General features: G+C 35.5%; 1 protein-coding gene across 1 annotated transcript in view; it reads left to right on the top strand.

Moving 5' to 3' along the window:
- The first annotated feature begins 13,659 nt into the window (after positions 1–13,659).
- The window catches only part of COG6 (component of oligomeric golgi complex 6), a 137,210-nt gene continuing 125,292 nt past the window's right edge, over positions 13,660–25,577 (top strand). The window contains exons 1-4 of the mRNA XM_069064621.1: positions 13,660–13,938; positions 17,534–17,677; positions 20,548–20,619; positions 24,100–24,158. Of these exons, the coding sequence (XP_068920722.1) occupies positions 13,675–13,938; positions 17,534–17,677; positions 20,548–20,619; positions 24,100–24,158 (539 nt within the window). The 5' untranslated portion in view covers positions 13,660–13,674. The remainder of the gene's footprint in view (positions 13,939–17,533; positions 17,678–20,547; positions 20,620–24,099; positions 24,159–25,577) is intronic.

Here is a 25,577-nt window from a genome sequence, read left to right as displayed (position 1 = left end):
CCTTCCTTCCTTCCTTCCTTCCTTCCTTCCTTCCTTCCTTCCTTTCTCTCTCTCTTTCTTTCTTTCTTTCTCTCTCTCTCTTTCTTTCTCTCTCTCTCTCTCTTTCTTTCTCTCTCTCTTTCTCTCTCTCTTTCTTTCTTTCTTTCTTTCTTTCTTTCTTTCTTTCTTTCTTTCTTTCTTTCTTTCTTTCTTTCTTTCTTTCTTTCTTTCTTTCTTTCTTTCTTTCTTTCTTTCTTTCTTTCTTTCTTCTCTTCCATCTTTGTTACTTCTTTTGCTTGGCAAGGCAGTTGAGAAAGCTAGCAAGGGTGAAGAGGCAATTTGAGGTCCAAGGTACCAAACAGAAGGTGCCATGGAGCAAAAGGTTAAATTCCCTCTCTAGCCATTTATATAAGAAATTGGAACTGACAGCAGGAGTCCAATGCTTTCTCTCTGATAAGATAAAGAGATATTTAAGAGATTTTGACATTGCCTGAAGCTTTACAAGGCCCCCAAGCAGGTGCAACCAACTAATCCGAGGGAGTCTGTGACAGTAAAATGATTTGATGTGAAGCCAAGATATTTTGAAGCCCAGGGCAGTGATAGCAGTGCATTTACTCTGGAAGCCTTCTGATTCTAATGAAAAATTTAGGAGAGTAAAAATTTCCTACCTTACCCTGGTAGAGAAAACTAGAGTTAAGCAGTGATTAGTAGTTGAAGTATGGTCAAAAAAAGTACCAGTCTGTACTTAGATATTTGTAGTTTCAAGCTTTTCTATATTTTTATCTTTTAAAAAATATGCAATCGGGGTGGCCAGGTAGCACAGCAAGTAAGAGCACCGGCCCTAGTGTCGGGATGACCTGGGGAATCGAATCCGGGCTTAGACACTTAGCACCCACCCAGAAACACCTGGCCGTGTAACCTTGAGCAAGTTACTTAACCCCAATTGCTTTAAAAAAAAAAAAACTATGCAATCAGAAACACCTGGCTGTGTAACCTTGAGCAAGTTACTTAACCCCAATTGCTTTAAAAAAAATGCAATGTGAACATTTATTGTTAATGACTTCTGTTCTTACTTTGAGTTTTATTTTATTTTCAAAGCATAAATGAAGTGGAACCCTATTTTGATCTCATCTTGCTCCTACATTTATACACCTAAGGTGAACATATCCTTTGGGTCTATGGCCCCATCCCTTAAAAACTGTGAAACTAATTTAGTATTTTAGTTCCCAGACTTTTAGGTATACTGCTTAGAAAAATAGTTGGATTTTAAAAAATTTGTTATTGCTTTCCCAAACCTACTACATAATATAAATTAATATAAAGTAATATAAAGAGAGGTAATATAAAAATATAAAAAAAACCCACTATTACTTTAGTATAAATTAATTTATCAGGTTGACTTTAATCACTAATCAGGGACTTACAGAAATGGGACACATAAGAAGTCATGTTTTAATGAGGAGGTTTTAAAAGTATGTTGTAGAATACATTACCATGTAAGGAGGGAAGAGCCAGATGGAATCTAGAGTAGGAGACCCTGAATTGTAGGCTGGAAAAGAGAGTGTTGAATGAAGCTAAAGGAAGTAGTAAGAAGAAGTTTAGAGTCAAAGACAAAAATTTTAATTTAGACTAATTTGCCTATATTGGTTGTACCTATAGATGGACAATGTCATAATCTACCCTAAATCTAACCCATTGTTTCCACCCCTGATTTAGTATTAACTATGGCTTGTTGTGAACTTTTATAAGGTTCACTGACTTAATAAAAATGAATATTATTAAAGGGTATTCACATTTAGAGGATGCATGAAATGGTGGGCAGAGAGTTAACCTAGGTAGGAGTCAGGAAGACTTGGGTACAAACCCCAAGCCTGACACATACTGGGGGCAAGTCACTTAGCTACTCAGTGCCAGACAATTACCTAAGACTATAAGTTGCAAAAACAGTTGTCTCTCTGCATTGGTAGGGAACATTTCTTCCCTAGGAGTTCCCTGTGCCATTGAATTCACAAGTGTGGACAGAATAAAGTATATAACATACAGTGTGAAAGTTTCATTATCCACCATGCTGAAAAAATGAAGTATCATTAAGTATGGTTTTTCCTGATATTTTCATTTCCTGTTCTTCCTAATGGGAAAAAATCTAATTACTGAATCATTAATATTATTGCCTATAAGGGGGACATAGTAACTCAATTAATGTTCTTATAGGTACTTATTTTAAATTACCTCTTAACCTTTTGGAAGGATATGGTAATTTCAACAATTAATTGCTTTTTGCCTCCTAATTTTAGCTCACTAAATTGACTGATATTTCTTTGGAAATATCCACTTGTATACAAAATCCTATAAAATAAATTAAGCATATGATATTTCTACATCCTATTTGCTTTAAAAAGATGAGCAAAGTGCTGGCATCAGTACAGAGTTCATAAATAAATTTTATATACTACAAAAGGTTGAAGTTTGTGTTATACATTAAATGAGGTACATTAATTCAAGTACTTTGAAAAACCTATCTCCATATTTAAATTCATAATTGCAGATTTTTGCCAAGCATGGTGGCATGTTAGGCATTTCATACATGGGTTCTAATATTGATAATGATTTCCTGTCAGAGGTACATGTTTTCTAGAATTATTACTAATAATAGGCCTATCTGACTTCCCACAAAATGGAATGCTGCTCTAGGTTACTTGGCACAGAAAAGTCACCATTATTATCACAAGAAAGGGAAAATTTCTCCTCAAACATAGTCACTCTACACAGGTGCTTCCTGGGCCATAGAATCTTAGAAATGGACTTTAGAAAGGCACATGGTCAGCAGTGCAAGCAACTCATTATTTTTATGGTCATGGTGGCCTGTCCTTAGGCTGACACTTCTGCTTTCACATTCTACTTTGTGGTACTGAAGAGCTATAGCTTATCTCTTTCTATGTGTCTCTCTCTGTGTCTCTGTCTCTGTCTCTTTTTCTCTCTCTCTCTCTTACACACATACACCACACACACATACACACACACACACACACAGCTTCTCTTTTCTTTCTGTTCTCTCAAGCTCTAGACCCTCATCTCAAACTTCATACAAGACATCTTCACTGAATTGTACCATTGGAAATGAAAACTCTGCATGAGCTAAATCTAACATCATGTGCTTTGTAAAACTGCTCATCCTTCTGTCAGTGGCATTACCATTTCCCTGGTATGATAATTACATTCAGAATTGCCAGGAACAGAGATTGCTTTATACTCCTTCAATCTAACCATGGGGTTTGTTGACAGGATCTTAGGTTCTTAGATCGAGAAATTGAAAGTATCTCAGAAGCCATTTAATCCAAACCACACATTTATAGATGAGAAAAACTGATGTCCAGGGATTTTAAGAAATTTGTCCAATGTCACTTGAGTCTTAAGTGTCAGTGGTAAGATTTGAATTCAGATTCTTTGAATCCACTGTATCATTCTGCCTCACTATTACACTTACCAATTTAGTGGGCTCGCTATGCGCTAACTCATATAAAAAGTATATAAGATTTGTACACCCACCTTTAGGGTGGGTCATCCTGGATTTTGCCTGCTTCAGTGAAATGAAGCTACTTGGGTAACTGCGATCCAGGCAATCAGTTATATCCAAGTAATGTAACAGTTTTAAATGGTCCTCTGATTTAAGAGTTTTTTGAATGCATTGATCACAATTAAGTTAGCTAATTCTCAATGCAGATATCGGAAGATCAGAACCTCACATAAAGATGAGGGATGCTTCCCACTCTGTCCCCTCTCAACCCATCTTTTGTATCACTGCAAGATTAATCTTTTATGCTTTTGTTGGAGAATTTCATGTTTGGTTCAAAAGTCTTCAAAATGTCCCCAATGTTCAATAAAAGTTATTAAAAAAATAAAAGTTAAAGATCTTTAGTATAGCATTCAGGGCCTTCTAAAATTGCCATGATTCACTAACATCTCATGTTTTCCAGCCTTTGTGTCACTATACATATCATTCTTCATATTTGCAATCCTCTTTTTCTATTGAAATGCATATTTTATGATTTAACTCAGATACCATTACTTCCAAAAAGTAAGTCTTCCTTGATTTCTGCCTATCAGTAAAGATTTTTTTTTCTCTTTTAACCCTTGTATAACAACTTGTTTTTAGCCTTTGGGATGTGTGTGTCCTTGTTGGTCATGTATTATTTAATATTACAATTAATTATGTAGATGGAATATCTCCATATTAGATTGTATGCTTTATGGGGTAAGAGATAGTTTTATCTTTGTATTTCTCATAGGGCTATCACAGTGCTTTGAAAATAGGTGTTTAATAAGTACATAATATGTCTCCAATGTACCTACCCAGTCTCATCTCATACTATATGCCCTCCCAATCAAATTGTATTATTTTCCAACACTTGATCTCATCTTACTCTTTTCCATCTTCATGAATTTGTTCACTCCATTCTAGCACTTAGCATTGTGTCTAGGAATAATAGTTGCCTAATAAATGTTTACTGACTGACTGACTCGATCCCTCATGTCTAAAATAAATTTCCTTCCACCCTTCAATTCTCTCTTTGTCCAAGATCCAACTTAGACTTCAACAGCAGATGGCATAAAACCCCATGAAACTTCCTGATTTCCCAGTCAAAAAAAAATCTCTTCCTCCTCATGTATCATAGCTCTTTATCTGGATGTTTACTTTTTCTTCATACCATAATTATTCATTAACTTGTTCTTCCTCCTTGTAGGTGACAAACAACTTGAGAATAGGGAATCTATCTTACCTATTATTGTATCCCCACTATCTAACTGAGTACCTTACTTATGATACTGAACAATCCACATTTTTTTAAAAGGAAATATTGTCTTACTAGATTTTTTGGCCTCCTTGTCTTCTGTTTGTGGCTCCATGAGATATAATCTATGAGAGGGTCCATCTGTTATTGTTCATCATTCTTCTTATGTGGTCTGTCCACAGTCTCTGTGTAGGACATGCTGCTGCCAATCAAAAATATAACTAGCAATATTTGCATCTAGGGAAACATAAACTACACATAGGACAAGTATCACAAAACATGCTTCTTTTCTGGGGGAAGCAGGACGGTACTTAAGCAATGCCATCTTTCACAGGAACCTGCTATTGTGAATGAACATTTTGATTGTTTATACCATTATGGGTAGAATTAAGAAGTCAAATATCTTCATCTTTATCTCAACCAGTGTTCTGTAAATGCGGTTGAAAATAAGTCATACAACCTTTTGTATTCTAGTACAATCTCTGCTCACAGTTATTTTGCTGGAATGGATGAAAGAGGATCCACCATATTTTTGTTTTCAAGTTATCTAAGTGAAATACATTGTACCTAGTGGACAATTTTCATATCACATATTTCGTTTTAACTAGGTCAATATCTAGTCACATTCCTTCTGCAACTTTTTGTGCATCTATAGGACAGAATCTGTGTTAAACCACAGACTTGAAGGAAGGCAGGGAAGCCAGGAGGTTGAGAGGAATAAAAGAATTCTAGACAAGAGGGACAGAGAGAAAATGCTTGGTGTCAGGAGATGGAGTGTGGTGTGTAAGGAATGAGGTGCATCATGGGAGGAATAGCAAGGATGCCAGTGAGAGTAGATAGCAAAGTCCATGGAGAGGAGTGAGGTATAAGGAAACTGGAGCAGTAGGAAGGAGCCAGATAATCAAGGGCCATTAAAAGCCAAAGAGAAGAATTTATATTTGATCCTGGAAGTGATAGGGAGCCACTGGAGTTTAGCGAAAGTCATAGAATATTACTATATCATCAGAAATGAGGAGTATGAAGAATTTAGAGAAACATAGTAACATTTATATTAACTTAAACAGAATGAAGTGAACAGAACAAAAAAAGTGCTCCATGTTAATAGAACAACAGCAAAAAATGAAAGTGAACACTATAATTATAATCACAAAATTTGGTCTGGCAAAAGTGAAAAATTCACATACCTTCCTTCTTTGCAGATATGTGTGACTATGAGTATGAAATAATGCATATACTGTAAGACAATCTGTGTTTTGGTTGTTTTTGTGAGATTGCTTTTTTATAGTTCCTTTAAAATTTTTATTACAAAGCATGCCTAGTTGGGTAGGGGGGAGAAAGAAATATATTTGGAAATGAATGTGATATAAAAACAAAAGGCATCAATAAAAGTAACATAAAAAGGTAAAAATAAAAACTCCCACATTTAAAAAAAGCTTAAGAATTTGTAAAAGGAGAGTTATGGAGTGATTTGCCAGGGTTGTCACAATCATCTTTTTCTTCCCCAGAAATTGGACAGTTCTCAATGTTTTCTCTATCTACAAGGTTTGACTACTTATAAAGTAAAATATGAACTCTATGAGTACATTATGGAATACTGGATAGATTATAGAAAAGAATAAATTAATTAAATATCCTCAGTGAATAAAGCAAAAAGCAACTACACAGTATCTGCTGTCAAGTAACTATGGAGTCCAACATGAGTTTCTAGCAATTTTCACCTACTTACTACTCTTTTCCCTGATAGTGTTTCTCCTATTTTTTTCTTTTAATAAATGTCACTAGTATATAATAGCTGACATTTTATAGAGTTTTAAAGTTTAAAAAGCACTTTATACTCTTAATTGTGTTTTTTAAAGCTATCTTATTTATAATTTTATTATGACAAAAATGAAAAAAAAAGGAAGGGGTATGCCAGGAACAAACAAGATTCACCACTGAACTGAGTTGAAATTGTAGCAGTCTCATATTTGGAAATCAAGGAGAATATAATTGTGATTCAAAACAGCTAAATATACAGGTTCAAAATATGAATTTTATATATTTTTAATCTGTCATATTCTCTCCAAAACCCATTCGGCTTCATCATCCAACAGAGTATATATAATAAAATAAAAATGTGCAAAACTACTAATGTCACAGAACAGTTAGCCATCTATATAGGCAGGCCTCACACACTGGACTTCAGAGTTAGGGAGGACAATTGTCTGCATAAGTTATATCTTTTGCTCATATTGTGTGGTCAGTTCTTGGTCCTTGAGGAGCAAGATCAAGTATGAAAACAAATTCTAAATTAAAGTCCTCAGTGAATTTTCTAGAAATTCAAAGGAAAGTTTTCTCAATGTTATAGTTACTTTTGGCTGAAATGTTCTAGAAATTCTTCTTCCTATGGAAGACAATGGATTTCATCTTGATTTTTTTGTCCTTATTATCTACTTTGCTACCTTATAGCACTATAGGGATGTTCACATACAGTCATATTATACCTCTATGTCAGGTGCATTCTTGTAAGCAACTTTCTTTCTTTTTTTTTTTAAAGCAATTGGGGTTAAGTAACTTGCTCAAGGTTATACTAGCAGTTATTTTGTGTGGGTGCCAAGTATCTGAGGCTGGAACTGATCCTGGGTCTCCTGATGCCGGGGCCGGCGCTCTTAATCACTGTGCCACTTGGCCGCCCTTGTAAGCAACTTTCAATATTACATCAAATATTGTAATGTCACATGGAACTTAAATGTAATAATCATCTCTTAGAGCATCAAATTTCCCTTGGCTAGTTGTATACTATATGTTAAATTTAACAGGACCTCTTAGTATGGAACCCAAGAGGATGGATCTCAGCACCCAAAGTGGCCATGTACTTCTCACATTCACCAAATGGTGTTTTACAAATGAAAATTTCCCCCATATTTCTATCACTAATTAATATAAGTTTGAGCTTTACTTAGGGTTCTTCATTGGTGGTCAACATGGTGATTATTCCAGAATGAATGAATGAGTAAAATAGTATTTATTTAGATTTTACTAAGCACAAAGCACTGTGTGAAGTGCTGGGGATACACACAGAAAACCAAAACAGTCTTTGCCCTCAAGGAGCTCACATTCTAATGGGGAGTAATAACATATGTAATAGTTTTCAGTTACAAGTCAAATGGGACCCATAGGCCTTGGGTGCAATAGTAAAGCAGAAGGCCATGCATTTTTTTAAAGAAGTCATTTCTACTAATAGTCATATTTGTTTCTCATGTTGAAGCTCTTGACTTTGTCAAGTGGCAAGGACTTTGGTTGTGCCAACTTTATTTTCCAGTTTTCAGTAGCTGCAATTATGGAGGACAGTGGGGCTGAAGCACTCACAAAAGCAGTTTCCAGGATGTTGGCTGTGGGGGCTGGGTTAGAAGCAGGACCAGTAATTTGGGAGGCACTTCCACAGAAATATCTCTGTCTCCACCTGACAGAATGCTTTATATTATCTTATTTACATATCTTTGCATATTTTATTTTGCATAACAATCTTGTGAGGGAAGTTATCCTTCATACTAGACCTGTAATTTAATTACTACAGGGAATTTCCCTTGAAGAAATTCTGTTTACCAATGTGAGACAATCAACAGTTTGTAATTTATAGTCTTAAAGAGTTGCCAATGGCACTTAAGTGATTTATTCAGGGGTCACATAGACAATAAGAGTAAAAGATGGGATGTGGACCTAGTTGTGATACCAAGGCTAGCTCTTTAGTTAATATAGAACAGTGTCTTATAACAAGTACTTAACATAATATGTATTCTTAATTTATTATTCCTATTTTACAATCAGGAAACTGAGTTTCAAAAAGATTAAATAACTCTCCCATAGTCATACAGATAATACTTGTTGGAACAAGAATTTGAAATCAGGTTCTCTAATTTTAGGCAAAGTACTTTTGACTACAACACTCTATTAGGTTCCAATTTGCTTCAGTGTAATTGCAAATAGATTAGTCATAAACTAAAAACTAAAAAAAATAACATAAAAAATTATAACTCCAAGGGCCAACTATCCATAAAGAATGAAGTTATTTGTCACTTATGAATATCTTCAAACTGCTGGTCAGAGGCATACACTTTCTTATAACCCATCCTTACAAGAAATACCTCAGATGTCTGGGTCCCAAACAACTCGGATCTTATTATTCCTTTGCTTTGTTCTTCATATAGATATGGAAAAAAAAGATTCCATGTTTTAATAGTTCAAAATAAAATCAGTGAATGTCCAATCATTAATGCCTTGTTAATAAGTGTTGCTGTGAATATCTTTGAATATCTCATTAATGTTAATTTGTAGCTACATACCCACAGGAATTTCTAACAACTAAGCAATATGATGGCAAGTCAAATATTGATTAACCGAGCCAAAAATCTTCCTTCATGAAAGAACTGGCTTTAACCATCAGTATTCCATGTTACAATCTTTCCAGGATGCTTAAAATCAACATTAGAATCCAACAGAATTTAGAAATGACTACTGATGTCTTCTTTTCTTTTCCATTGACATAGTTATTGATTAATTTTTCGGTTTCTTAACAAGCAGACATTTTCCATCATAATGATTTTCTTTTATGCTATAAGGATGACAGTGAGTTTCACAATAAAATCCTTACCTAAAGGCATTATCTGGTTAAAATCAATATTATCATAAAGAATGATTTATTGAATAATTTGGGAGTTCATGGCCACTACAATCTTTGGAGAGATACTGTCCATTGTACAGAGAAATGAATCAAAGTGAGCAGGGTAGGCAGCTTACATTTTTTTTTTCCAGTAGTAGTAGTTGGTTTGCAAGAGTTAGTAAATAGTCAAGTTCCTTACCAGTTCAATTCAGTTTAATTCCAGAAATATCTATGAAATATCTTCTTCATTTATTGCACCGTGCTAGGTGCATGGTAGATAAAACATGGTCCCTATCCTTAAAAGTTTATAACATAATAGAAGAATGTATGTGTGTGTATATGTATATATACACACATATATGTATACACTTATATGTACATATATACATACACACAAATAAGTATAATGCAAAGCAATTCATGGTCAATGAATAAGAGAGGTAGAACCTTAGGTCTCTTATGTGGGATCTATGTTAAAAACAAAGTCATTTCCTTTTAGGGGAACCAGGGAAGGCTTCTAGGAAGAGGTGGCATTTGAATTGGGCTTTAAAAGATAATCACAAATTCAACAGGTGAAGGGAACGAAAAGCAGGCATTGCAGTCATAGGAAATAGCCTAAGCAATGGCTGAGTAGTGCATTGGAAAAAAACCAAAGGCTTTGGGTTCACAACTTTTCTGGCAGTCTTTTAAACAGTGGTTTGAAGGGAGGAGAGAGCTATTACTCATAATCTGTTGGCTCACATTGAGGTTGGACAAGACTCTCACATTTAAAATAGCAAAGATGAAATTAATTGCAGAGAAACCAAGCTATGATTTTTGCCTGGAGAAAGTGTGACAAAAATCACCAGTCTCTTTTAACTAGCCTTGCCCTTTTAATTTATAAATAACAGAGGAAATCTCAACTGGATCCTTACTGTTATAAACCAATCCTTTTACTCTTCCTTGATTAATGATTTAATCCTCTTCCAATTGCATCTCTTCCCAAATTTCTTTTCCTCCCATGTCATTTACTCTCTCTCTGATTCTGTCTCTCTCTGATGAAGACCGTGCTTAGTACTTCATTATAAAAAATGGAGGCCAGCCTTCATGACCTTCTTCTCCTCTCCATTATCACAATTCAAATCTCAGTACCATCCCTCATTCTCTTCTGCTATCTCTGATAAAAAGAAATAGTACTTCTTGCTAAGGTGAATCCATCTACTTGTCCTCTCAAACCGACCCTCTTCATCTCCCCTACAAACTTGTTCCTTCAATCTCCCTCTCTCTATCCCTAATTTTCAACCTCTCTTTATTCACTTCCTCCTTCCCTACTGCCTATACACATACCCAGATCTCACCCAAGGTTAAGAAAACCTTTACTGGACTATACCATACTCTCAAAGCATTACCCCCAAAGTTCTCCCTTTCACAGCCAAAATTCCTAGGAAAAGTTATTTACACTCCCTTCTTTCACTGTTACCTCCCACTTGTTTCTCAAACCCTAGTAATACTGTTTCCAAGGCAGTGCAATTTCTTTTTTTATTGTAGATTCAGATTATCTTTTCTCAGACCTCATCCTTAATGACTCTGCAGTACTTGACATTCTTGGTATCTCCTCTTTTTGAATACTCTCTTCCTGGGTCAAGCTCTCTGCTGGGATCCCAGGGCTGGTGATCTTAGAGTTCTGAATTTGTCTTTCCTCATAGTACCTAGTTTGTCCTCAGAATGTCTCTCAACTCTCAATGCATCAGCCACTGTGACTCCAGGATGCTTCTAGCTATGTTGATGGGAACCCAGATCTTCAAATCCTTTCATAGTTCGCAAGCTTGTAACAGGCCAATGGTAGGGGACAGAAGGGGATGTGAGGGGGAAATCTGTAAAATGGGGATAATAGCCCCTACCTCCCGGGATTTTGTGAAGATCAAATGAAATGATATTTGCAAACCACTTAGCACAACTCCTGGCACATAATAGGTATATATATTTGTTAGATATTAATAATAATAAATCCAAAAAAATGTTTCCATGACCAAAGATCCAATCTATCAGACTTTCTGATTCTGTTTCAAAAGAAAATTTAAGATTCGTGTGAACTGGAAGGTTGACTTTTGTTGATAATAAATTACATGCTAAGACATAATAAAAACAATGCTAGAAGGAAAAGATTAGTTGGCATGCTCAGAATATCAGAAACTAAGGGCCTTAGCATAACATGGCATCGAGCCAAAGTGTTTACTGAGGTGGAAGAAGGGAACCAGGATAGCTGACATGATGCGGTGGAAGGCCTTCCTTGAGAAAGGTCAGCTGGGGTAAGGAAAGACAAAGAGTGGTAATCTTAGCAATAGTGAAGAATAGTGAATAGTCAAGGCAAGGGATTGAGACACATCCCTTTGTTGGAATATAAATAATGAAAACATTACTTTGTGTATGGGTGAGAACAGGTGAGCAAGTCAGCCCAGAGAATAAGTAGGTGTCCATATATCCTGTATAAAATGTGTGAGGTGCCACAGTGAGTGGTCAGTCAGGAAAGAAGAAACAGAAATATGTCTGTTATACTCCAGAAAATATACAAATGTTGAAATATAAATAGGACAATCCATTTGGTACATCAACGCTATAGCACAAAACCTGAAAGGAGATAGGAGATAATACACAGATTATAGCTAGATTATAAATAGGGAGAAGAGAATAAACATTTATGTGGTACCTATTGTATGCCAGGTCATGTGCTAAGTGCTTTACAAACATCTCATTTGACCCCCACAACCACCCTGGAAGGTTAGTTCTATTGTTATTTCCATTTTACAGTTGAACTTGTGATTTCAGTAGAGGTGAGGAGGCCCTCTCTACCAAAGTAAGGTTGTACCTTCTTAGCAGTTTATAGTCTTAAAGAATTGCCTAGAGCACTGAGAGGGTGACTCCCTTAGGGTTACATAACCAGTGTGTCAGGGGTGGGACTTGAACTCAGGCCTTTTTGGCCAGCTCTTCTCCATTCTGCGCCTCTTCTATCAATGTTGGAATTAAGTGAAGTAACAGAAATAAAGGACTGTCCGTTGGTTGCAATGCCCAGATATATGCTATAAGCTGCTAATTTGTCAGATAGATAATGGATGTGGAGAGGGAATCCTACCAACGTAGGAGAAGAACTATCTGATCCCATAGACAGGTGGCAGCAACACTGGTGAGTCACAGATTGAGTTAGAATCCCAGACAGGATACACGAAAATGTCTGGATACAAAGCTTTTGCTTACTGTAAAATACACAATACTTGCAAACAATAAAGGAAGGGGTATTTATAGACCACCATGGTGATCGATGAAAAATATATCTCATGCAGTAACTCCAAAGAGACTAGTTTAGTAAGTGGCAAACTGTACTTTGGTGATCATATAAAACTCTAGAATAATGAAGAAGTAACCCTATCCACCTCCAACCTAGGAAACAAATTAAAACGCAGCAGAACATGACAGCACAACCTACGCTAGGGAAGACAGTTAATACTTAACATTCATATGGCTTACTATGTGATAGGCACCATGCTAAGCACTTTGCCATTATTATCTCATTTGATCCTCCCAAGAACCCTGGGATGTGGGTCCTATTATTTTACACAAGGGGAAATTGAGGCAGAGGTTAAGTGACTTGCCCAAGGTCACACAGCTAGTTTGTGGCTAGATTTGAACTCAGGTTCATCCTGACTCCAGGCCCAAGTGTGCCACCTAGCTGCTTCATAATATCACATCTCAGAAGATTAACCTTGCCAAAAAAGAGTAACCCAGCTGCCATTTTATGTTGCTAAGGTGAAAGACTTCAAGCATAATCATTATGAATCATTTTTCAACTTCCAAGCTAGGTAGGAAATCATCAAAAAGAAAAGTACAGGGAAGAAGGAGATAAAATCCGTCTGTCCAAATGGAGCTTAAATATTTGGAAAATTGTAAGCTGAACCAAAAACAAAACGAAACCAAGAATGGGCACAAAGAGAAATTTAAAGTAAGATATGATGCAGAAGGAGAAATACACTGGTAGCTGGATGGTGCAGTGGATAGGGCACTGGACCTGGAGACAGGAAGACCTGAATTCAAAACTGGGATTAGGCACCTGCTTGTGTGACTTTGGGCAAGTCATTTAACCTCTGTCTGCCTCAGTTTGCTCAACTGTAACATGAAGGTAATAAAATCTCCTACGCGACATCATCCTATCGGCGCAGTTTCCTCCCTTTACAGCGTTGCCTCTAAGACCCAGGAGAAGAATCCTTCAGAGAACCTGTCCTCAACACCCGGAACATGCGCAAAGCCACCCATCACTGTCGCGCATGCGCGGCAGCTCCAGTTCCTGAAGCCGTTCCCCAGTCCCTAAGCGCTGAGGTGGCTGTCGCCGGGAGCAGGGTCGCCGAGATGGCTGAGAGCAGCAGTACCGGGGAGGTGTCCGCTTTGCCGGTCTCTGGGACCAGAAGCTTCGGCAGTGGGGTCGTCGGGTCTTTGGCTCAGAATAACCCGCTGTCTCGGAAGCTGCACAAGATCCTGGAGACGAGGCTGGATAATGACAAGGTAACCGGAGCCCCCTAGGGGAGGGAAGCCCGCGGGGGCGGGGCAAGACGGGGCGGGTGCAGATCGGAGGGGAGGAGGAGGGCGAGGGGAAGGGAGGGATGGCCTGGAGGAGAGGCAGAACCTAGCTGGGGCCTGGTCCTGATGGAAGCCTAACCCGCACCTGCCCTGACCGTGACTGTCACAGTAACCACGACTGTCACTCCCACCTCGATCTGGAGCCAAGCCCCTGCGAGCTTGGTGGCCCGCTGGCCTGGCCATTCATTCACGGTCCAGGCCCTTCGGGGGGCGGGGCGAGGAGTGGGGCCTGAGCTAAGCTCCCTCTCACTCCTCTCTCTTCTCTTTTCTTCTTCTCGCCTCCCTCCTCCTCCCCCACCCCCTCCTTCTCCTTGCCACAGAATTAGAAGGGATTGCTGATATGTTTAACAAACATCAGTGTCCCAAAATATTTCAGCAGGCTAGAATCATGGGCCCAAGCTACTAAGGTGGGATTTAACCTGACTTTAAGGGAAAGATAGTAATCCTACCTATTTCCAAAATATTTTAATTAGCTCGTTGCTTTATACTACAATGTTAACATTAATCACACCTGTCTGGATAATGTCAACTTTAACTTGGATTATAATAGTGAGAATTAACATTTATGTAGGACCTCAAGGTTTACAAAGCAGTTTGCATACGTTTTCTCATTTGATGCATAGATGTGACTAGCCCTTCCCTCTAATCAAAGAAGTATTTCTCAATTTCTTCTCTTATAAACACTACTAGAATCAATTCGCCAATCAATCAATCCAGTCACTGGAAGCACCTTCACTCATTCCCCTCAGCTCACTGCTTGAGGCAGGGAAGTTGGAATACCTCTTGGTTTGTATTAATGATTCCAGGTTCTCTCTTGGAGATGGGGGTGTTTCCATCACTCACTAACATCTTCAGCTTCCTTTCAAACATCTTGAACTTGATGTCCAGGAGACATCATAAACTCATATCTAAAACAGAATTCATCATCTTTTCCCCTAACCCATCCCCCACCCCCCAACTTCCATTATTACTTTTGAGGGAAACACTATCCTCCCAAGCTTTCAGGTTTACAGCCTAGAAGTAATCCTGGATTCCTCACTCTCTTTCATTTTTGAATCTAATCTATTGCCAAGATCTGTTGATTTTACATTTGCAATATTATTAGAATACACATCTCTTTCTCTCCTCTGACATTGCCAGCCCTTTAGGGCAGACCCTAATCATCTCTTGCCAGGATTATTTTAGTAGTCAGCTAGTGGGTATGCTTGTTTCAAGTCTTTCTCCACTCCAATCCATCCTCCATTCAGCCACCAACAAAGTGATTTTCCTAAAGCTCAGGTCTGACCACATTACCCCCATTCAGTCAACTCCAGTGGCATCTTTTCACTTCCAAGATTTAATACAAAAATCTTCTGCTTCATATTCAGTACCCTTGATAACCTGTCTCACTTTTCCAGTCTTCTTGTAACTTATTCTGTACCACATACTTTGATCCAGTAACATTGGCCTCATTATTCTTCCTGTAGCAAGATGCTACATCTCTTTTCTCATGCTGTCCCCCATGCCTGGAATGTTCTTCCTTCTCATCCCCTTGTTTCCTTGGCTTCCTTTAATTTCCAGTTAAGATCTCATTTTCTACCAGAATTCTTTCCTAACCCTTCCTAGTTCTAGTGCCTTCCATCTGTTAATTATTTCCTATTTGTCATATATATACATACATACATATATGTATGTATATATGTGTGTGTGTGTATATATATATATATATATAGCTTCTTTATATTTATATTTGTTTGTTTGTTGTCTCCTCCATTAGACTGTGAGCTTCTTGAAACAGGGGCTCTTTTTGGCCCTTTTTTTGTCCCAAGGACAAAATGTTTATTGATTGATTGAACCTTAATTCTTCTTGTACTGTTTAATAGGGTGGCTGTGAGCAAAGTGCTTTGTAAACTTCAGGGCACTATGGAAATTGGAATTACAGCACATGATGGAGGTTTAAAAATATGGACAGGGAATTTTGGAATTTTCTGGTTCAATTCTTTGGTAATTGAAAATAAATTCAACTTGCCTATCTGTAGGCCTGACTTAGAAAAATGAAGTGTTGAGTTATTCATCTTGTCAAGCATTTATTGAGTAATAGCCATATTTAATTCATACTACTGGGTGCTATAGTATGCTTTTGGGGAAGGCGGTGGCAGAGGAAGATTCGAGTTATGATTTCATTGGTATAATTCCCAGTGAAGAAATTCCACCTGTGAAAGTTGTTGCCTGCTCTGAAACTTATATTTTAAGACAGTTTCTAAAGTACTTCTAGTACTAATTCTCTATTTGAAATCACCTATACTATTTCCCTTCATTGTGGTGTTTAAACACATAAAAATGAGTTATTGTAGTGAGTAATGCCATGCTATGTTAATGAAACTGCAACAACAAATATTATTGTAACTCTTGTAACAAAACAATTTGTTCTCTATGTCAGTGTTTAGTTAGATTTTATTTTTATGGAATTTGTCATTACCTTAGAATATTATTATTTCTCAGGTTTTAAAAATTTGTATAGGGGGATATTTGTGTTTAAAACAGTTATAAATCTAAATAAAGATTTACTTAAAATTTGTTGTTTTATTCAAGATTGTTATCAGACCCAGGATTATTAAAAATATTTTTTCATACTATTCCCTGTTGTAATTCTAAAACTTCAAGTGGAAATATCTCTGGAGTTTCTTGGAAGCTCTGCATAGTATTAAAGGGCATAGAACTGAGATCAGATAGTCCAGTTCTCTGATTTTACAAATGAGGAAACCAGGGTCCAGAGATAGTAAGTGACATGCTTAATTGAGGTTATATATTAGTTAATACAGAGAAGTCAGCAAGAGCATATGACTATAGTGCAAATTAGAATACATTTAAGTGCAAAGTGCCTTGAGTATTCATAGGATCATAAGATTTAGAACTTAGTCAAAAGACAGGTGACCGGGACTCCAAATCATCTTTGATTTCTTTCTGTCCTAATTTAAAAAATCTGCTCAAGTACAGAATTGGAGATCTGAGAGCGAATATGGCAATAAAAAAAGATTATTTTTATTTTAGTATATATTAATAGGGACATAGTGTGAAAAATAAAGGAAGTGATTACATATCAAGCATTGTGTTGAGTTTTCAGTGCCCAAGGAAGAGCTTTGATAAATGAAAGTGTCCAGGTAAGATCAACCACGATTTTGAGGAAACTGGAGTCCATGCCATGTGAAGATTGGTTGAAGGAACCAGGGGTATTCAATCTTGAAAAGAGAAAAATTTATTAGGAATGCAATAGTTGTCTTCAAATATTTGAAAAGTTGTAGTGTGGAAAATGTTAAGTCATTGTCTTCCTGAAATAGGTTAACTTTTTATATTAAATGATTTAATTCATTCACTGATTGGTGAATATTTAAAGGTATTATAATATAGTATATTAAAGATAGTATAATAAAGAACACAGGCATCATTTCATTACATTTTGGCTTGGAATTGGAAAATATTTTTAAATAGGTAGAACTGATTTATTAGAATAAGATTTTGATGTTTATTATCCTTTGTTTAGGATATGCTAGAAGCTCTCAAGTCACTTTCAACCTTCTTTGTGGAAAATAGCTTACGTACCAGAAGAAATTTACGTGGAGATATCGAACGCAGAAGTTTAGCCATCAATGAAGAATTTGTGGGCTTATTCAAGGAAGTAAAGGAGGTATAATATTATGGATTTACCTAAAATATTTACTATTTGCTATCTATTAAAATCTTAAAACTTTCATTTTCTTCGTTGTGTCTGTGACAGAATATATATTTGGATTGTTCTGGTTTCTTGTATACTTAAAGATCTCCACTTTCCATTGTTTCTTAGACTAATTTGGTTCAGGTTTGAGTATGCTTTTCTTGAATGGTTTTTCAGAAAAAAAAAAGTGTCCTGTGATTTAACACACTTCTCCATGAATAGCTATTCTAAGTTGGAGTTGAGTTGTAATTATCTTGACTCTGTATCCTAAATAATATCATAGTAATCTGGAAATACAATTCTATCACACATAAATAGGCTGTTTGTTCAATGTGAGATGAGACCAATTTTTGTTTAATGTTTTATAGAGCAATATTTTGTGACATTATATAAAACATGGCAATATACAAGATTCTTACTCACTAAATTTACAACCCAGGTTAATTGCTATAACACCTTTATGTGGTTTCACTAAAGATAGGGAAATACCTAGTAAAAACTTCAGAAAATGCATTGGTAGCTGTCATAAAAATGAAATCCATCACAGTAATTTCAGTTATAAATAAAGACAGGAGCAGTAACTTGCTTATTTTATGAATTCTTACTTTTGTGTGGAAACTATACAATTTCTTGAGTTTGCCATTAGTGAAACTATAATTTGAACTTGCTTGTTAACCAAAAAAGTAAAATTTAATTTTAAAAAATAACATTTGTAGTTTGAATTATCTTTTCACAATTTTGCTTTATTAAATAAACTGTGGCATTTAAAACATGTTAGGACCAACTTGTTTAGGTAGTTTGCAGTTCTCTATCACTGTTCTTGGATTGCATATTGACCAACTGCTACTATTTGATAAATATTTTGAAATAATAGTAACTGCTCAGTTCAAAGCAACTTCAGGACTTAATTTTATGAGTTAGAATAGCTCTTGCATGTAATAGAATATAAGAAGTAATATCTCTAGAGCTTAGGCTTATGAAATTTTCAATCCAAGAATCATAGCAAAGAGAAAATAAATTTCAATTTTAGAATAGATTATATAACTTCCATTTGTTTACAAGTGTATTGTTTATTCTCAGTAGTTGTATGGTGCATTGTATAAAACTAACAGCTTTTTTACAGATTTACCTGGATGCTTCATTTTTTCCTCTTTCTGCTGGCCTGTTTTCCAGCAAATTTGAATTTCAGAGGTAGAACAGTCTGGTTATAAAGTATTATGAAGAACCTTTTCCTTTTGTTGGAATTCTTTCCTTTGTACCTTGGTGTTTTGTTTAGTTGGGAACTCAAATTCAATAAAAGAAGGAAAAACTGCCATATAGAATTTGTAGGCAGCATTTGTAGAATTATTCAAGGCGGCGAGGTTCGATAGTAGATAAGAGTCCTGGGCCTAGAGTCAAGAAGACCTGAATTCACATTCAGCCTCCATCACTTCTTACTCAGCTGTGTGATCCTGACAAGTCACTGAACCTCTGTTTGCCTCGGTTTCTTCAACAGTAAAATATAGCACCTACCTCTCAGGTTTGTTGTAAGGATCAAGTGAGATAATGATTGCAAAATGCTTAATACCATGGCTGGCACATAGTAAGTGCTATATAAATGTTAACTATTATTATTATTCTTAGTAGTAGGCCCAGATATCCCAAATCATCAGTGTTTGATTTTGACTTTGGAACAAAGCTGTAAGTAAGGGTGACACACTAAATTATTTAACATAAGTTAGTGAGGGCAAAAATCCAAACTTTTCTGCTTCTGTTCATTGTCATAAGTTAGTGGAAAGATTTCTACAATGGAAGGATTTATATGAACCAATACTGAGTGAAGTAATTAAGAATAGGAAGAAAATAGTGACTGAAATATTAACAAAAAACAAAACAATAAAGCACCAAAAAGTGGCTGAACTCTGATTAGTTTCTATGACCATTCTTAGCCCCAGAGAACAAATGATGAAATATTTTCCTCCTAACTTTAGAGAGGTAAGGAAGTGTGAGTGTGGGATGTGTAAATATACTATCATATGCAGTTGTGTTTGATTTTACTTTACTGTATTTCTTCATTCCAAGGGAGGGATCAAGTTTGGGGTTTATTGGGAAATTAATGGCTTAAAAACAGAAGGCATCAGTAAAACTTAAAAAAATAAATATCATTAATAAATGAATGAAAAAGTACTAAGTTAAGTGCTTATTATAGAAAAGCAAGACCCTGCTTGTAAGAAGCATCACATTCTAATGGGAGAAGGAAACACATAGGAGACTTCAACCACAAGGCAAATGGACAGACCTAGGGTTTAGTGGCAAAACAAGAGGTAATACATTTTATTCTAATGTCATTTTTATTGATAAAACCATATGTATTTCTCATATTGAACCATATGACAGTGCCAGGGACCTTGGTGGCAAGAATTTTTGCTTCTTGGTTTTTACTATTTGTTGTTCCCGAGGAAGTAGGAGCTTTTTTTTTTTTCTGAGCAGGAAAAATTATGGAATCATGGATGTAGAGTTGGAAGGGACTTCAAAAACCACCTAGTCCAATTGCCTTATTTTATATGTAAGGAAACTGATATTCAGGGTGGTTCATTGATTTGCCCCAGGTCATAAATGTAATGTCAGAGATGAAATTTGAACTCTGTTACTCTGACTCCAGACCCATGCCTTTTTCCTCTGTACTAAGATTTTATTCTATTACTTAGGGCAAAACATTTTTTAAATGATACAAATATAGCCAAACATAGGTATCAGAAATTTTGAAAGTCTGTTTTGATATCTAGTAGACTTTTCAAGAGAAAGGAAGTATACATTTCCTTGGCAGTATGTGGTAATGAAAAAAGTTTTCCCCCATTTTTTAGGAGCTTGAAAGCATAAATGAAGATGTGCAAGCAATGAGCAACTGTTGTCAAGACATGACAAGTCGCCTGAAGGTAGTGTAAGATTTTTAGACTTCTTTTCGGTTTCTGTCTAGCAAATGTATTATTTATTACACTTACATTATATGGCAAGTTTCAACATAATTACTTTTGTGGACTATTTGAATTTTTCAGTCTCTCTCTTATATAATTAACTTTTCTTATTTACCTTATGTAATAATTCTCTACCTGTATTTCAGCTTACTAGAAATGTAATAAATATTCTACGCTCCTTTCTTATCCCAGGATTCCAACATGGTAATGTAGGCATGCATGGAAGCAATTATTATAATTTTTTTCTGGAAATCTAAGGCAGATTTAATTTCAGAAGGGTCTCATGATTGTGAATTCAGACTAAGGAGTATTAGTCCAAACTTCACACACACATATACACATATTTATGTCTAATAGTGGCCATCTCTAGGATGAAGTGGGGAAGAAAAAAAATTTCCATGATACTTTTATTTATTTATTTGCTTGTTGGAGAGGGGAAAGTAGGGCAATTGGGTTTAAGTGACTTGCCCAGGGTCACACGGCTAGTTTTTTGTGTTAATTGTCTGAGGCTGGATTTGAATTCAGGTCCTCCTGACTCCAGGGCCAGTGCTCTATTCACTGCGCCACCTAACCTCTCCTCCATTATAACTTTATGAAGAAGAGCAAGTCAGGTGGCCAGGTGGCACAGTGAGTAAGAGCGCCAGCACCGGCGTTGGGAGACCTGGGATCAGTTCCGTCCTCAGATACTTGGCACTCACACAATATAACTGGCCGTGTAAACTTGAGCAAGTTACTTAACCCCAGTTGCTTTAAAAAAAAAAAATAGCAAGTTGTACATAACAGATTTGTAGTTTCATGTGCCATCACTTTTTAAAAAAATTATACTGTTACAGAAATGCTTGTTATTCCATAAATTAAAAATAAAATTAATTTTAAAATTAAAATAAAAAAACAAAAAATACCAAGGAGTTGAATTTTTAAAAATCCCTTCCTGCTTTTTATCCTAGAAGGACAGGGATGGAAAAGTCCAAAAAAGGGTTAGATATACATAGAGAAAAAATAAAGTTCTACTCTTATAAAAAAAAATCTGGAATTGCTAGGCCACCTTCCTTCAAATTATTTTTCATTGAATCCGTTGATATTCTTGACCTTTTGTTCTTCCACACGAATTTTTTTATTTTTTCTAGTTCCATAAAATACTTCTTTGGTAGTTGGTTTGGTATGGCACTGAATAAGTAAATTAACTTGGGTAGAATTGTCATTTTTATTATATTGACTTGGCCTACCCAAGAGCAATTAATATTTCTCTAATTGCTTTGATCTGTCTTTATTTATATGAAAAGTGTTTTCTAATTATATTCATATAATCCCTGGGTTTGTCTGGGCAGATAGACTCCCAAGTATTTTATATTCTCTGCAGTTATTTTAAATGGAATTTCTCTTTCTGTTTCTTCTTCTGGGTTTTGTTGGTAGTATATACAAATGCTGATAATTTATGTGGGTTTATTTTATATCCTGTAACTTTGCTGATGTTATTGATTGTTTCAACTATTTTTTAAATTAATTATCTAGGGTTCTGTAAGTATACCATCACATCTACAAATCATTATAGTTTTGTTTCCTCATTGCCTATTTTTTCTTCTTGTCTTATTTCTATAGCTAGCATTTCTAGTACAATATTGAATAGTAGTGGTGATAATGGACATCCTTGCTTTGTCCCTGATCTTACTGGAAAGGCTTCAGATTTACTCCTCCCCCATCACAGATAATGCTTGCTCATAGTTTTAAATAGACACTGCTTGTCATTTTAAGAAAGGCTTCATTTATTCCGATACTTTCTATACCTATATAACCTATAATACCCTTATTTAAATACAAGTAGCTTTTAAATTGAGAACCAAGAATTAATTAAACTTAAAAACAGTTGATAACAAGATGTAATTCGTTTGTGTTGTTCAAGAATCAGTGGTTGTCAAAACAACTCTAAGATGCTACCTCATACTTATCAGATTGGCTGATATGATAGAAAAGGAAAATTATAAATATGGGGGGGGTGTGGGCAAATTGGGGCACTGATGCACTATTGGTGGAGTTGTGAACTGATCCAGCCCTTCTGAAGAGCAGTTTGGAGTTGTGCCCAAAGGGCTATCAAACTGTGTTATACCCTTTGACCTAGAAATACTACTATTAGGTTTGTATCCAAAAGATTAAAGAAAAAAGGTAAGGGACCTATTTATACAAAAATTTTATGACAGGTTTTTTTTTTTTTTGTGGTGGGAAAGAATTGGAAATTGAGGGGATGCCCATCAGTTGAAGAATGACCAAACAAGTTGTGGTAGGTGATTGTAATGAACTACTATTGTGCTATAAGAAATAATGAGCAGATTGATCAGAAAAACCTGGACTTACATGAACTGATACAAAGTGAAATGAGCAGAACCAGGAGAACATTGTATGTAGTAACAGCAATATTGTATGATGAAGAATTGTGAATGATCTAGCCATTCTTAGCAATATAATAATCAAAACCAAAACAGTTCCAAAAGACTTATGATGAAAATTAAAAAATAAAAGTGTTAGGATAAAAAAGGATTAGTGATTGCTATTTTCTCTTTTTAAAATTTTATGATAATATTTAAAAATATAGCAAAACTCATTTATTTAATATCATTGTGTAAGCATTGGCGTGTTTCACATAGGGTAAAATTTCTAGATAAGTAGACATCAATTAAGAAGCATTTAAATGAATGCCATGTTTCTGACATGATATTAGGCATTGGGGATACAGTTAAAATAAAAGAAACACTCCCAGCTTGTAGGGATTGACATCTAAAATTATTGTGCCCAAACTTAAAAAAAAAAATTAACTATTTTTAATGAGAATGTTTTTTTTTTAAATGTTATATATATCAGTTCTATTCACTGTCTTCTTAAACAATAAAATAAACAAAATTTAAATCTTTCTTGTTGATTTGAACATCACAGTGATTATAAATTAGTGTTCTATACTGAAATATGGGACTGTTGAGATGTGTAGTCCTATAAGACCTAGGACTGAATGGTCCTAGCTTTTTCTCCTTTTCCGATTCTTGTGTCCACTATTGTGTGTGCACGTGCGCGCATGCGTGTGTGTGTGTGTGTGTTCGTTCCTTGTCACCTCTTGCTACCTTGTATAATATACCTGCTTTTAGCAATCCTCAGCCCTTGCTCATTTGCAGCTTCTAACCTGCTGTATGCTTGAAAGATAGGTAAACCATCTTATATGTGGTATGTGTAAAATGAGAGGCTGTATACTTTAAGTGAGAACCTAAGGATCTCTCTTACAAATTAAAGTGCATTGATTTTAGTCCATAGGCTTGTCCAGTCACACAGCTAATAAGTGGTGGGGGTGGGGAGGGATCTATTAATTATGTAGTACTACCTCCCATTATTCTGATTTAGAAAGATAAACAGTCATATATCTTGATGCATTAACAAAGTGAATTTTCTTTATAATTTCAGGCAGCAAAGGAGCAGACCCAAGATTTAATAGTAAAAACTACTAAACTTCAAGCAGAAAGGTATGTAGTATTTTCTAGTATTTTCCACACAGGTCATTCAGTTATTTAATTAATTAATATGAGTATTTTGTAGCAACAGTAACATATATTGCATTGGTTTTTGCTGCACTATAACTTACTAACCCATAGAATCATAGAGTTAGAGCTGGAAGGAACCTTAAAAATCATTTAACCCAACTTCCTCATTTTACAGAGAAGGAAATTGTGGTAATAGAAGCTAAATTACTGATCCAGGGTCACACAGCTAGCAAGCGTCTAAGGCAGTTTTCAAAACCACACCTTCCTAACTTCTGAGTCTGGCACTCAGTCTACTATAACATTGCTTCATTAACAGGGAAATGTAGAAAAACAGAATAATAGGAGAAGAGATACCTTAGTCTTTTTTCCTCCTTCATTTAATTAGTTACTAGTCTAGAGTCTTTTAACCTCAGGGTCTCAGTTTCCTATTCTGCAAAGTGGGCATATTAGCTTTCCAAAGACAAGTGGATGAACTTGATGAGCTCTTGAGATTGACTATAATTTTAATGCTTGTGATATTATACTTTGAGATTTGCTGTGCCTCTTCTCCCACATTATATTCTCTTTATTTAGGCTTCCTCTAGATTATAATTTTCATGTTTCATCAACATCCAGCAGATACTGCCCCCATTGCATTATGGGAACATCTGACTGAAATTTCATGTTGTTTGTTAAAGAAAATGCTTTTGGCATGAAAAATGATTTAATTTATTGTAATATAACTTGAACAAATGGTGCTTATGCATAGTTTGTTTTGACTTTTTGCATGTTAATGTATAGTATGATAAATTTGCTCATTTTATACATGTTCATTACCTCTATACAAGTCTTAACTTGAATCATGGGGAAAAAAAGGGACTTGGAAGTTTCTTATGACAAATGTGAATTCTTCCATTACTGAATTTACTTCTGTAACTCACCTTTTTGTACAATTTGAGATTTAGCACAATTTGGCTTTTCCTTCTTAATTGTCATGAAAAGCAGTTTAATGTTTTGGTTATAGAAGGTTGGATTGGTAACAAAGGTGAAGGAAAGGTACTAAAAAATAGATTTTTATATATCATTTTTTTTCCAAAAAGAACCATGGAACTTTGTTTTTTTCCTAATGACTTGTATAACTAATCTTAGCTTTTTAGTCTTAATATAAGGTGATTAAAAAAATTTTCGGTACTTTAGGAATCATGTCAGTTATTCTTAAATTTTTTTTTAATTTTATGCATTTATAATTTTTGGTAGGAGAGTTCCTGCAGGAACAAAGTATATATATTGGTAGTGAAGAAAATTTTTTCCCAGAGCTGTAGATTTATAAATGTAACTTGAAAGACATAGTAACATCAGCATTGTTATTATGCATACGCTCCTTTTGTACAAAGAAATACTTGAAAATACTTGCATATGGCA

The sequence above is a fragment of the Petaurus breviceps genome, unplaced genomic scaffold (genome assembly GCF_028583685.1).
Source record: "Petaurus breviceps papuanus isolate PSGF00001 unplaced genomic scaffold, PetGlider_PUasm1.0 90639, whole genome shotgun sequence".
NCBI lineage: Eukaryota > Metazoa > Chordata > Mammalia > Diprotodontia > Petauridae > Petaurus > Petaurus breviceps.
The sequence above is the reverse complement of the archived record's forward strand: the minus strand, read 5'-3'. Positions and strand labels throughout refer to the sequence as shown.